Source organism: Limulus polyphemus, unplaced genomic scaffold (assembly GCF_000517525.1).
Source record: "Limulus polyphemus unplaced genomic scaffold, Limulus_polyphemus-2.1.2 Scaffold72, whole genome shotgun sequence".
NCBI classification, from domain to species: Eukaryota; Metazoa; Arthropoda; class Merostomata; order Xiphosura; family Limulidae; genus Limulus; species Limulus polyphemus.
In genome coordinates this window covers 38,964-54,947 of record NW_013665682.1, presented here as the reverse complement: position 1 = coordinate 54,947, position 15,984 = coordinate 38,964, and the positions used below count along the sequence as shown (strand labels likewise).

The 15,984-nt window shown below is 34.7% G+C and overlaps 1 protein-coding gene across 3 annotated transcripts in view; it reads right to left on the bottom strand.

Moving 5' to 3' along the window:
- The window catches only part of LOC106466050 (rap guanine nucleotide exchange factor 4-like), a 110,457-nt gene that overhangs the window by 73,781 nt on the left and 20,692 nt on the right, over window positions 1-15,984 (bottom strand). For all 3 annotated transcript variants that reach the window (XM_022394540.1, XM_013926295.2, XM_022394550.1), the window contains 2 exons: window positions 8,767-8,827; window positions 937-1,058 (listed from right to left, as the gene is read on the bottom strand). In XM_022394540.1, the coding sequence (XP_022250248.1) occupies window positions 937-1,058; window positions 8,767-8,827 (183 nt within the window). The remainder of the gene's footprint in view (window positions 1-936; window positions 1,059-8,766; window positions 8,828-15,984) is intronic.

The following is a 15,984-nucleotide window of genomic DNA, read 5'->3' as shown; positions in this document are numbered from 1 at the left end:
GTTCTACTCATTCTTGTAGCAGATGGGCTAGCTCACCATCAGTTTAGCTGAAAAACATCGTTACAGTAGAGAATCTGCGAGTCAAATGTTCTAATCATTCTTGTAGCAGATGGGCTAGCTCACCATCAGTTTAGCTGAAAAACATCGTTACAGTAGAGAATCTGCGAGTCAAATGTTCTACTCATTCTTGTAGCAGATGGGCTAGCTCACCATCAGTTTAGCTGAAAAACATCGTTACAGTAGAGAATCTGCGAGTCAAATGTTCTACTCATTCTTGTAGCAGATGGACTAGCTCACCAATGCTTGAAGTTGTTGCGATGATTTATGCACCAAAATGTTGTATTTTAACTTGGGGGAGTACAGAAACAGTATAGCGTCATCACGCCAGGCTAAAACTGCTGCCTTTATAGCAACTACTATTCATTAAATAAAAGAAGAAGAAAAGGGGGAAACAAGTAATAAAAAATGTTTTGAAAAAAAAAATGATGATGTAGGGATGGCAATACCAAATAGTACAGAAACAAGTTAGGGATGAATACACAAAACCAAACAAAAATCCCTACATAATTAGCCACTGAGTCAATGTTAGAAGCTTATGTGAATTAGCCATTGTATTAGCATTATTCAATTAGAATGCTTTTATTTAAACTTGAATTCATGCAAATGAAATGAATTAAACATTTAGTTGTAGGTAAGAGTTTTTCTTGGAAAGATTTGGGGACTTATGTAGGGATTTTTGTATGGTTTTGTGTATTCGTCCTTACATTGTTTCTGTACTTTTCGGCATTGCCGTCCCTACATCATCCTTATTTTTTAATTTTTTATTATTTGTTTAGGCCAAAAGAGGTACAGATATCATAGAGCTTATGCACATGTTACTTATCTAAAGTTTCTTTGCTTTTAGACATATAGGAAAATTCTACAAGACTTCTCTACCTGAGTAATTGGCAGGGCTGGGTTTCGAGCTTCTGGCGAAGAAGGTTCTGGATGTTTGTTTGAAGGTGGAAGGTTCCGGCTTGTTCCATTTGTATCTTTTTTCTCTCCTCGTCTGTGAAGATCTAAAGTCATCAATACCAAAACAACTTAGGTGTAAAAATATGAGCATAACTCAGTCACTACCCAATATAAAAGTAAAGTGAAACACAGCGTGATACTCTATTTTCCTTTAAACTAAATTTCATTAATATAATTTGGTTCTGGCATGGCTTATGGTTAGGACACTCGGGTCACGATTTCGAATCTCGTCACAGAACATGCTCGTCCCTTTTAGCCGTGGGGGGATTATAATGTGACAGACGGTCAATCCCACTTTTCGTTAGTAAAAGCGTAGCCCAAGAGTTGGCGGTGGGTGGTGTTGACTAGCTTCCTTCCCTCTAGGCTATCACTTCTAAATAAGGGACGGCTAGAGTTAGTAGAATAGATTTACGATACAATTCCGAAAAAAACAAAACATTACTGGTAATAATATTTAAAACAGGATTGAATATTATTGTTATATGATTATTATTAATTTCACACTTCTGAGATCATTTTGTATTGTTGGCTTAGCTTAGAGGGTAGGTTTAGAGCTAGCTTTCGGCGGATAGCCGTACACAATTTTAAACTGACAGACTGCAAGAAAGCAGGTAGTCAACAGATCCCAGCATCAACTCTTGGGTTTCGGTTGTCTAGCCGAATAGTATGATTTGGCTGTTACTCTTATAGCGCACTCATGGTCCCATTGTGTGGAACACATTTTTTTTTTCGACAACAGGACACGAGCCTTGAACCTTCAGGTTCACATTCTGGGCACGATAACCACTAGCCACGCCTCTTCAAAATGGCATGTGGCAGTAAGAGTTACTTCAGAGTTGGACACATGTGAAACTAATAGTTATTGAGTGTTGAAAGCATGGTGGAAGTAAAAGTTACCCTATTTTGGAAAGTTTAGTTCACGTATGTAATATTACATGGTTTCATATAGTGATTTGTTGCCGATCGGATTTTTATTTTTATCTTCTATCTCGACAAAACCTTAGATAATTATTTTTTTTTTGCGAATCTGGTAAGTATATTAGAAATAGAATTAAAAGCTTGCCTTCTGACATTATGAAGTTTCTAAAAAATGATATTTAACTGAATAAATGATAGATGTTATTAGAAAATTAGATACAGGTACTGTATAGATATTTAACGTAAAATGATAAATAACTGTAAACACAATTTGTTTTAAAAACAGTTTGTCTTGGTGTTACTAGAAAAAAAAAAGTTTAAGTATATGATACACACACATTGTTATGTTCAACGTTATAAATAGGCACGCAGCATTTCCCAGTTATAACATTGAACCCGTCTTCCTCCACAAGGTGAAACAGCAAAGAATTATCTATATATAACAAAAGTTAACACTAATAATCTTATAAGAAATAATTTAGTTGGATTATTTGTTCAACTTGTGAGATTCATCAGGTTTGGGGCCTGGCATGGCCAGGTGGTTAGAGCGGTCGACTCCTAATCTGAGGGTCGCAGGTTCGAATCCCCGTTTCACCAAACATGCTCGCTCTTTCAGTCGTGGGGACGTTATATAGTGACGGTCAATCCCACTATCTCTTAGTAAAAGAGAAGCCCCAAGAGTTGGAGGTGGATGGTGATAACTAGCTGCCTTCCCTCTAGTCTTTCACTGCTAAATTATGGACGAATAGCGCAGATAGCCCTAGTGTAGCTTTGCGCGAAATTCAAAACAAACCAAAGCATTAATGGGTTTATCGCAAAACAAGTTTTTTACATTCAGGTCAACCTGTGGGATAGCGATAAGTCTTCGGATTTGTAACGTTACAATTAAGGGTTCGATTCCTCTCGGCGGACACAGCAGCTAGCCCGATGTGGCTTCGCTATAACAAAACACACACATTTACTTTTAGAAAAAAATTTCCGAATTGCCAATCAAACCAAACCAATTATCAGGTTTGGCTCCAAACAGTTTAAATACTTTACAGTCGTCTCCTCGCTAGCGCCCTCTTGGAAGTCAAAAAGTGAGGCAGGAGACGAGAATAATTACCACCCTCTGTCCGACCATCGCCTTTAGCTTCGATTTTTAGCTATTTTCTACTCCGAAAACAGGCAACTTAGAATGTAAATATTCTCGGATATTGCGATAATGTCTTTACCCTGCACATTCTTCCTTTCTCCTGATTCTCGTCAATTCGAAGTCTCATCTCTCTCTCTCGTCCTTGAGAAACGTGTATTGCCCACATTCACCCCTTTCTCACGACCTATCGTGACAGATTTATGAGCCTAAGTTAGCCCGTGTGGCCTGTTGAATTCCTTCGATAAACGAACACCCCTTTCCCACAAAGTTGAAATTTCGTGATTTGAGCACCACGTTCGCAATCCGCGGGTTCGAATCCCATTACCGAACATGCTCGACCTTTCAGCTATAGAGTAGCCCAAGGGTTAGGGAGTGTTGACTAGTTACCTTTCCTCTTGTCTATAGCTTCCAAATTAGGGACGGTTAGCGTAGATAGCCCTCAAGCAACTTTGTGTGAAATTCGTAAGCAAACTATTATTTACATTTATTTGTTAAACCAGTTTGTGTTAAAGAAATTACTGTGCAATGCACAACACTTGTATTTATATATATGCTTGCCCTTTCAACCGTGGGGGCATTATAATGTGACGGCCAGTCTCACTAGTCGTTGGTAAAAGAGCAGCTACCTTCCCTGCTAAATTAGGGACGGCTACCTGGATAAGAGATGGGCGCCACCAAGTAAAATCTGCCCGAGAATCACCGAGTATGTATTTTAACCACTAGGGCAAAAATAAATTGACATAGAACTGCAGTACAAACTACTATCCTGGAAGGGTAAAATATATTCTAGTATAAAAGCTTTCTGTAAAAGGAAGAACAACACAGCAATGTGGATACACTGTGTACATATATAACCTCCATTCGCAAGCTTCACATGTGAAATAAAATTAGAACGTGTAGATATGTGTACTCAAGCCCACAACGTCCCACACCTTAAAGTACCATTCCTTTTCTGCGACCAGTTGTGGGATTATAGTTTCCCCTAATAAAACAGAAAAGCAACGAATAAATATATATTTTTTAATCAATAAAAGAAATTACTATAAACAGAGTATTGGAGGTGATAAGTGAACCTTCTCTTCTGAAGTTAGCATTCCGGGCACCATATATATATATAATGGAAATATTTACTTTTAAGCAAATTTCGAAATGTGTCAATAAATAAATTTAAAGGTGAGAATCGTTACTAATAGATACTAAGTAAAAATAATGTAATAGTTTTACATGATCCAGACATTTTAAATAATGCGATAGAACAATGTTGTTTCAGTTTACACACACAATTTCACGACCCTGTAAAGAAAACCTTATTATAATTTGAAATGTATTGGTTGATTCACTTATGAATATACCAGTTGAATTTCTTAGTTTTAAAACGATTGCTAATATTCCCATAGGTGTTATAAGATTTCTTGTGATGCTTGTTTATACAAAACAAAACTTAAGTTCAGATTTACTTAAGTTAGCTCATAAATGCTTTAACTTGTTAGTTATTTTGAAATATCTGAGTGTTATAAAATACATTACACGAACTGGAACATACTACAACAGCTAATATATACAAACACTTAGTTTAGACAGAGAAACAAGAAAGTATTCTGTTGATGTAAGTATTTTTTACATCTATGGACTTCCTTCGTCCAACAGTAACATTCATTTAAATTTCATAAAACAAATGTCTATTTCTAAAGTAGACTTTTCTGTTGCTAGACTTAAGCATACTGATTTCCAACAAAATTATTTGTAATTTTCTTATTTAATAGACAATTTCAATAAAATTCAAAACTAATAATAATGGAGAATCTCCGTATAAAAGTGTAAATAATATCACATTAAATGATAACCTTTCTTACTATAAGCTACTTCACTCACAGCATGCCTGATTGTGTATTCACCACGCGCCAAGGCTGTCTTGGGCAATTATATCATGCTTGAGTATTTACGATTATTCATACAACTGACCGCCTATTCTAAGGGAATATTGATAAGGGAGGAGGAACGGTACATTACCACATTTTTTAGGTTTTATGGTATATTCCATTTTTCATTCTTCACGCCGTAGTTGTTATTGGCCTTGACATCTAAGGTTTTACAGGTGTGTGACCGCCCACTTCAGAATATAAGTTTTATTTATTACTCCAGCGATCGAATTATATTATAAGCTTTAGATTTTCTTTCCTGTTTCATTAAGGCCAAATAGAATCCCACAATGAGTAACAGCTTTTTTTTTTTTAATCAATGAGAGCAAGAAGATGCTGTTAAAGTTGGCGAGCTGTTCTTGAGATGTTTTAATTAATATAACTTTGTGTAATATTTATATATATATATATGGGTTACTTCCGCCCCCCCTCCTCTAGTGTAAGACACTGAATGCTCCAGAGTATAGTCATTTGTTGACAATTTACTCTGTGAGTGGCTGTCATCAAACCAGTAGTGTCACACCAGCATTATGCCTATATAAGTACAGGCAAATCTGTTATTCCCATTAATATCGTGGTGAATGTACTAATTCTTTGTTATGGATTTCGCGCGAAGCTACACGAGGGCTATCAGTGCTAGCAATCCATAATTCAGCAGTGTAAGACTAGAGGGAAGGCAACTAGTCATCACTGCCCACCGCCAACGCTTTTGCTACTCGTTTACCAACAAATAGTGGGATTGACCGTCACGTTATAATGCCCCCACGGCTGAAAGGGCGAGCATGTTTGGTGTGACGGGGATTCGAACCCGCGACCCACAGACTGCGAGTCGAGCGCCCTAACCACCTGGCCTTGCCGGGCCAGAATGCACTAATGCTTCTAGGACAGAAATGTCACAAGACAAATATCGTTGATTACAGCCAAACAAGAATATGCATTTGGATTAATCTGTTAAGACCATCAACCTCCAGCTCTGTTTATTCCTATTGTTTAAAGTCTCATGTCTATTTCTGTTTCCTGGTTTTGTTATTTCTTCAGAGCAGAAGATTTTGAGCAACACGAAATCACTGAGGACACTGTGTGCTAATATGTATCTTATTGTTCTGGAGATTACATTCACACCTGTATTTACAGTTAGGTCATTGTCAATATATTTAATCTTTTGTTGTGTATCACATACAGAGCATGCCCTGAGTTACCTAACTTGTTTAAATCAGACTCAAAGTACTTTCAGTTATTTTATAAGACATTTATTTATAAAATAACTTTTTTGTGGATTATCAAAAAAACAAAATATGTAAAAATGTTCCGAGCATCTTCATAGACTCTAACATGAAACACACTAACTCATTCTAAATCTGAAAGTCTCTAGTTAGTCAACGTAACTTTTTACTATATATTGTACATTTTAATATATAAATACAGTTTTTAAAACTACAAGAGAAAGATTCATTTGCATTTCTAATAATGTTAATTGTCGTAATATATCCTAAATTGCAGAATTGGAATTATAAGTTTTTCCACTGAGTAATGCCCTCTTGTCTTTTTACAGTACTTTGTTTATAACAAAGTCAACGGTTCAAGTTTTTAGGTTGACTATAAGCTACAATAAGATTAATATTACCTACGGCTTTTCTACAGTGCTACATGTGCAGGAAACAATCAAGGCCTTGCACTCTTTAATATTAACATTTAACCCTGGGGTATACAAAGTCATGACTGGTAATTACTTTTAACTGATTATTAGCTTTTGGAACGTATAATTTGGCGCGAAATATACAGTTGTGAATAAGGCCCTCTGGAGAATTTATATTTAATTTTAAAAAAATAATTTGTTTAATCTTATACTTCTTTTTCGTTATTGTTAACAATCTGTACAATTCTCTTTGCTAACGTATATGTATTATACTTTCACACAAACATATACACATATAGGTTTTTCCCTAGTACATAATGTACAAACATTTTGTAAAGCCCAGATTTTGTAATATATGATAGCAACATCAGTGGTATTATGCATCACCCCTATGAATCATTTCCATGTTTTTCAGTTTATAAAGCTGTTCAGTTCTATGCAATAGCAACAATTATTTTACTAGCAATACTGATGCAATAACAAATTAATAACCATTTTTATTTAAAAAGAAATACCACAAAATAAATAGTTAACAATTAAGATCAGTTCTTATAAATATCATTGTTCTTATAACTACATGAACAACAAGCTTAAAAGGTAATTATTGTCTTAATTATATATGAAAACTTTTTTTAAAGAAAGTTATGTAAATGGAAAAACCAAATCTTTGTATGGAGCATATAAGCTTTGTAAATAAAATGTATGCTGAGATGGAAGCCATTGACAAGACCACATTCAACCAAATTAACCGTGAGATACATAAGGAATAGCATAAAACAGTATCAAACCTAGTGATATTGCAGGAAGAAAGTTCGCGACCCTTATCGATATTTCAGTCCAATGGCCATCGATCTGAGAGAGACGGTATGTAAAAGGTTTAATTTAACGCAGAATCACTATAAACAACGTTATTTATGAAACACAATCTGAGGTACCCAACCTTTGTCCGGGCTAGGAACTTAAAAAATGTAGGTGGTAGATGCTACGATAAATAATACAAAAGTTATGATTTTCACACAACTTATTTATAACATAACATATTATTACAGTATTCATTATTACCTCACCCACAGTTTTGTATAAGTTTTAAGAGCTCAATACGTATATGCTTAAAACATGATAAACACTATGCGATGGTCAAAGTGACTTTGTACGGAGCGGTAGCGACCAAAGTAGTGGCTGTAGGGGGTGCTTTCTGTTAGCCGCTTTCAACACCCAGCTATTAATGTCCTTCCATACTGTTTCACGTAATTAATGAACTGACGGTCATTGGCCGTAGGAGCGTCTTACGGGATGAGGTTGTAAGGTCACGGGTCAAAGATGGAAGCGGTTATAACTCAAGAAACGGCTTTTCATATCAGCGTTATGGTAGTTGGTGTAGTAGAAACTTCATCTGACTTTATGTATTATTGCAACAGTGGCAGCCATCTTTTTTATTGCATTCCTCCATAGAGAGTGCTAACGCACCATCTGAGATATATAATACGTTTGTCTGCTTTACCCCCATATTGTGTGTATGTGGTATTATAGAAAATTTATTTTTTTTATTTTGGTTTGGTTTGGTGTAAGGACGTCACGTCATCTGTGAATGTAGTTAACGTTAACAGCGATAATAGGAGATGGAGAGGTTAGTGAACCTCCATTAACATGCTCCTTGTTCCAAATTATCATCACACAAAATTTGTTTGAGAGTGTCCCAGCGACCTAGGAGTAGTTAGATAACGGACAAACAGACAGACACACAGATTTTTTTTGTACTTTATATATATATATATATATATATTACTTAAAGAAGCCACAAGGAGTTATAAATCTCAAATTTCTTTCATTTGTTTCCGCGAATGTATTTTGTCGTGTTTTTTTTATGATTCAAAATATGCCTAAATAGTTTGTATGTGTGTACGAAACAATACATGAGGACCAATCGAATGTCTTCAAATAATGTGCAAGTCAACTAACAGGCGTCGTTTTTATTTTATGCCTGTAGTACGTACGATGACAGGATTTTACGTATTAAAGTATTATATGGCCTATCTGTTGTAATCTGTTTGTTTGCCGGCTAGCTTGTTAACTACTGACTATAAAAAAAAGAAAGTTTAGTACTACCTTAAACTGTCTAGAGCTTCTCTTGATTTACAACATACCTGTCAGAGAACGGACAGTGTTCAAAGGTGATACAATGTCTTCCATTAGGTGAGGATTCCGCTGAAACAAAAGAAAAACATCAGCTGAATACACTCGTTCAATTCTGCTCAAACCATAAAGACCTAAAGAACTCTACAACTGCATGTCGTAAAGCCTTATTCATTTTCAAAATTATTACTTAAGACTACTTTATTTGGCCTATTGTCTGTATCCAGACGCATTTGAATTCTCCGTATAATTTTAACAATATTTTTGTACTTAATAACAACACACACACACACATATACACAGAAAATTTTGTAGTGAAAATAACTTAAACTATTTTGATTATATTTAATGCACTTTACCAATGTAGAGTTCTTGAAAATTACCAAACTTCTGAATAAGTGGGAAGAGAACTCAGTATCTTCAGTGGTGACAAGCGTGACGACTGCCAACAGAACCTTGCTTCAAATGACTCATTCTTGCCATTTAGATTCTATCCCTCAGACTTTTAATGCTCTAATGAGTACTGATGTTATAGTGTAATTTGTTTTACTGAGTTTAATCTGTTAATTAATTCATATGAAGCCAGCAATGACAAGAAACACCACCTGTCATTGGCTCTTTTAAGTCGAGAAATAATTATAAGAAGACACGGAAGGGGACAAACTTCAAAATAATGTCGCGACATGATCGTCTGAAAGTTACAATTCTCAAGCGCCTCACGCAAAACTTAATCATCATTCTAGGAATTCCGAAAATAAATATATGTATTATATTTATCGCCACTATGAAATGCATTTAACATTTCACAATAATTATACGTTATAATCAACACTACCTCGACAGCAGAGACATGTTTTAAATAAAACATTTCTTATGGGTTACTATTCACCACAAGAGCATTTTTCATACATGGTAAAACCAAAGGGTTCAAGTGTATTATTAGGTAGATAGAAAGATTGCCGGCTAACCATTAATACTGTGAATTATTATTGACTAGCTGGAGTCCTGTAGCAATAAAGCCAAGAAACAACCAATCAAATAACGTACAAATTTCCAAAGTGTATTTTAGTACGTTGAAGTTTTTTTCTGTGTTGCCTTAACATATACGAACTTGGTTTCTAAGAAGGATAAAATTTAACTTGTTTTCTTTGGTATCACGCTAATTTGGTTTTGGTTTCTTTCTCCATTCAGAAAGTGGTATTGTTCACCTCAATCACTTAAAATCCCCACTTGAAGGCTGAAGACGATACGTCCGTTAGGACTAGTCTTCTTGTCGTATTATGGAGAGTAAAAAGAAAGGTTAAAGATTCTGTTAGTAAAACATCTAACTATTTGTTTTTGAATTTCGCGAAAAGCTACATGAGGGCTATCTGCGCTAACTGTCCCTAATTTAGCAGTGTAAGACTAGAGGGAAGGCAGCTAGTCATTACCACCCACCGCCAACTCTTGAGCTACTCTTTTGCCAACGACCGTCACTTTATAACGCCCCCACGGCTGAAAGGGCGAACATGTTTGGTGTGACGGGGAATCGAACCCGCAACCCTCAGATTGCGAGTCGAGCTCCCTAATCACTTGGCCATGCCGGGCCATCTAACTATTAAAAATTTAATGAAATGTAAAAAGTAATTCTATAAGCACCCTTAAAAGACTGGTGTTTTATGGAAACAAATGCTCATGCACATCATTAAAAGGAAATGTTTATCCATTTGCCAATGGAAAATAGTTTTTATTCTATTAGTATTAACTTCTAATCAAAGCGATCTACCCACATAGATCATAACCAAAAAATCAAGGCGGTATTGAGCATAGCTAATTAAGTATGCTGCTCTTATGTTCTTACTAATAAAGATTAGAATGCATTATCTCGTCAGTTCAGTACCCTCGCCATTAGCCATGTTTTCAGTAGTAATCTTAATAACATCTCAAGAGGTTCAGCCAGCTTAGGAGATTTAAGTAAACCCTAAGTCCATAAACTAAGCTAACAATGCAAAATAATCTCTATTATAAAATGGCTAATAACCCTTAGTAGTACATATAAATACATCTGTACAATACTATACAAAACCTATGTTAACTAAAACAATCTCTATTATAATATGGCTAATAACCCTTAGTAGTACATATAAGTACATCTGTACAATACTATACAAAACCTATGTTAACTAAAACAATCTCTATTATAATATGCCTAATAACCCTTAGTAGCACATACAAATACATCTGTACAATACTACATAAAACTTATGTTAACTAAAATAATCGGCCCTAAAAGTATATCTTTAGCCAAATATTTATCACAATGTTTGTTTTATCTTCGTAAAACCCCGAGAAAAAATTTACATAAAAGGATGCAAAATCGTTTTGAGAGGGGGGGGGATCTAAAATTCTAATAAATGATAGAGGGACACATTTATTTCTCATACAGCAAAAGATAAATGATCAGGCAGTTCTTAGTAAGGTACACATTGTATAATGAGCTCAACTAAGCAAACGATGTGCCTTTCAGACAAACAGCAATAAATTTGTTTGTTCGATTACCCCTTCAAATGATAAATGATTATTATTTGCTTATATCATCTGATAAAATACAATATGCATGGCCAGGTGGTTAGGGAGCTCGACTCGCAATCTGCAGGTCGCGGGTTCGAATCCCCGTCCCACCAAACATGATCGCCCTTTCAGTCGTGTAGACGTTATATAGTGACGGTCAATCCCACTATTCATTGGTAGAAGAGTACCTCAAGAGTTGGCGCTGGGTGGCGATGACTAGTTGCCTTCCCTCTAGTTTTTCACTGCTAAATTGGGACGACTAGCGCAGATAGCCCTCGTGTAGCTTTGCGCGAAATTCAAAACAAACAAACAATTTATTCGACTGACGCATACGTGTCCCAGCCTGTCATTACAAAAGTGGGCGTCATAATGAACAATGTTTTGACCTCGATTAGAAAAATAACAGACAATGTCATCATGTTGAATTTTTATCCTGTAATTTCGTTCCAATATCCATGTAGTCCAAACTAAACCAAGCGTTTAAATATTCAAATAGAATATTTTATGTTTCATCGAGTTTGAATTTGAACTTTTGAATTTTGTACACAGATCTTTACGGCTTACTCACGAGATTGTTCATATACCAGTTTATCTTAAAATTTAATCTGTGTAGTCCTGAAAAGAATCGTGTTTAAGATAACAGTTACAAGAAATATTCAAACTATACTTATTATATTCAAAACATCTCACTTAGCGAAGGCAATAGAGTACGTCTAAAAATAAAGATGAAATTTCATATTCAGAACGATAGACTTGTATTCAATTTTGCCATTATCTACATAGCCACGTGAAGGGGTGTTCCCAGTTTTACATCCTATTATTCTTAATTTTACCCACAAATTCTTAAACTCTCTATATTCTACGCATATTTTACGCATGAAACAACAATAAAGTTACATCAGTTTACAAATGCTTTCATGCACTTAGTTCACTAATAAACAATACACATGAAACAACAATAAAGTTACACCAGTTTACAAATGTTTTCATGTACTTAGTTCACTAATAAACAATACACATGAAACAACAATAAAGTTACATCAGTTTACAAATGTTTTCATGTATTTTGTCCACTAATAAACAATACACATGAAACAACAATAAAGTTACATTAGTTTACACATGTTTTCATGCACTTAGTTCACTAATAAACAATACACATGAAACAACAATAAAGTGACATCAGTTTACAAATGTTTTCATGTATTTAGTCCACTAATAAACAATACACATGAAACAACAATAAAGTTATATTAGTTTACAAACTAAAAGAATCATATTGTAATCAAAAGACGAAGTGCCCACATTTTTCGTCTGACAATAGAGGGATTGATAGATATAGTAAAAGGCTCACAAAAATACTTTATGAACATAAAAAGTCTAACAACTTGCAAGATTGTTTCATTTGCTTGACAGTCACAGGCAATGATTACATTACATCCCACGTTACTGAAGAGGAGAGGACAGTATTAGCCCGATCCTTATTTCAAATTTATACATATGCAAACACTGGTCCAATTTCTTTGCATAACATAAAATAAATCTCTCGCTTTGTCATAAAAAAATACGAGGATTTCTGAATCCACTTACATATTTTTCCAAACAAAAGTTTTCCAATGAACCATTTTCAGTTGTTTTTTTTTATCCACTTTGTTGGATTCTCAGACTTGAAAGTTTCATTGAACTGTGGGTTGCCCGAACGCGTCATAGGACAACTTGGCCTCTACATTTTAGCATCAATGCATGACGTAAAATGAATTAATAGTTATTTTGTTTGTATGTAATTATTCTATTTTATTTAATGGTGATTATTTTATTGTAGTTGTATGTGATTATTTAAGCAGTTTGCTTCATATCAAAAAGTTCTACTCGAAAATAACACAGTTTCGTATATTTTAAATTTTTGGCATGAGTTTTTTAGCACAAACGTTACGCCGACCATATATCTCAGCCACTCAGGAAAGGTCTGGTGTTTTGGTTTTGTATTTTAAAGTTTCGTATATTTCAAATCTTTGGCATGAGTTTTTTAGCACAAACGTTACGCCGACCATATAGTCTCAGCCACTCAGGAAAGGTCTGGTGTTTTGGTTTTGTATTTTAAAGTTTCGTATATTTTAAATCTTTGGTATGAGTTTTTAGCACAAACGTTATACCGACCATATGTCTCAGCCACTCAGTAAAGGTCTAGTGTTTTGGTTTTATATTTTAAAGTTTCGTATATTTGAAATCTTTGGCATGAGTTTTTTTAGCACAAACGTTACGCCGACCATATGTATCAGCCACTCAGTAAAGGTCTATTATTTTGGTTTTGTATTTTAAACTGAATCGAATTGTTGTACACGAAAACATAATGTTTTATAAACATAGAAGATATAATATCCGATTACAAGCTACCTTTCGAAAAACACAAATCGTTAGTATTGTGTACTTATTTTAGGTAGTTTATACAATAAAAAATATATTTCGTAAACGCTACTTTTGTAGGTTGATTAGTTTTACGAAAAGTCATAAAGGTTTTAAAGTCATTTTCCAAAAACATGTCTCGCACGGTCTCTCTTGTTAATTTGGTGAACCATCTATCTGATTACAAAGTACTATATGACAAAACGTAATATGTTGTTTGTTGCTAAGTATTTCACTCAATTAATCTGTTGTGCCTAATAGAAAAATATGTTTCAAAAAGCGTTGCATTTGTAACTGGCATCGCTCTACGAAGAAGCTATACAGTTTTACGCGTTTACACAAATTGTGCAAGTTATCCGATCAGACAGTGCACGAAACCGTTAAGCGTTACATGCTCGTTCTGTTCTGTTAGTATTCTTTACGTTTTGAAGGACAAGTCATTAGATGTTTTGTGTTTTGAATATCTTTACATTATTGACTTTAATTTGAATAAAATATTTCATGTAGAATATAGAGTTTAAGAATTTATGGGTAAAATTAAATATAATAGGACGTAAAACTGGGAACAGTCCTTTACATGGCTATGTAAATAATGGCAATATTCAATACAACTCTATTGTTCTAAATATAAAATTTAATTTTTATTTCGAGGTATACTTAATGGCCTTCATTAAGTTGTTAGGTTTCATATATTATATATATAAATATATAGAGTCTGAATATTTTATGTAAAGGTTAACTTATACATGACCACAGTCCTTTTTCAGAACTAAATGCCCCCCAGCGGTATGTCTGCGGACTTACAACGCTAGAAACCTGGTTTCGATACCCGAGGTGGGCAGAGCACAGATAGCCCGTCGTGTAGCTTTGTGCTTAATTTCAAACAAACAAACAGAACTAAATTTAATTGTAAGCTAAACTAGTACATAGATAATCATGTGAGTAAGCCATAAATATCAGCATACAAACCATTTTATTTATATATTCAAACGCTTGGTTTAATATTGGATGCTTGGATATTAAAATGAAATTACAGAATAGAAAATTTATCACGATTCTTGCAGATATAATAAAGATTGTGTCTTATGTGTTCGAAATTTTGTAATCAAGGTAAAAAAGACGTTCATTATGACGTCCACTTTTGTAATCACAAACTAGGTCACATATACACTGGTCAGGTAAATAATTCCACTACAATTACATTACTATTCATATTTTTTGATTAAAAACAAATGATGTCGTATTTTATTCAGTGGTATAATCAGTTATCATTCGAATGCTTAATTGAACGTACAGTTTTTATAACATTACTAAGGTTCAACTAATATTATAATAAAACTTTATGGCTGTTCATTGAACTCAATATATTGTAATCAAAACGATTTATTCTTCACATCCTCTTGGGGACCAATACGATTATCTGCCCTCTGACGGCAATCTATGAAATTACCAACATCAAGTAGCGCTGTAAGGAACTTGGTTTTTTATAACGTTCCAAGTCATGTTATCTTCTTTTCTCAAAGAGCTTCGCACTGGGCGGCATCCTTTGATCTTCAAAACCCAACCCCCACTAGGGAAGCTCTTGTGATATATATACTGTTCTAATATGAAGAAAGTATTCTTTGATAGATTGTTTAGGCATGAAGAAATTTAGTTGAATGTATGGCAACTGCCTGTTGTAGAAACACAAATATAAAGGACGACGTTTCGAAAGTCTTCCGCCTTTCGTCTTCAGAATCTGTTGTTGTCCGGTCAACTAAATTTCATGCAGAAAGTAATTTTTGCTGCAACGAGACGCAAACAATAAATTCACTAATTAACAGTTCGGCATATTAGCCACTAGGCCCCGCCTGGTCCACATTTAGAAATAGTTTTTGTTTTTAAGCACAAAACTATACAATGGGCTACCTGTTATGTGCCCACCACGAGCATCGAAAATCGGTTTTAAGAGTTATAAGCCTTCACACTTATCCTTGAAGTACTGAAGGTCGAACCTGTAGAACAAAGTATTGTGTGACTTTATTTTTAAATACCCTCCAGTGGGTCAGCAGTAAATCTAAAGCCCTGTAATGGTAAAAATCGGGTTTCGATATCCGCGGTAGGTAGAGTACAAGAAGTCCTTTGTGTAGCTTTGAGCTTAACAACAAACAATTTTTGAGGGTTATTATAAAATTAGACGGTTTGTTCTACTTTCCATGATCTATACTATTATTCTGCTTGTTTGTATGTACGACCGTTACGCTTTCTGACCGAGAACCTGCTGCATAAGCATGCGC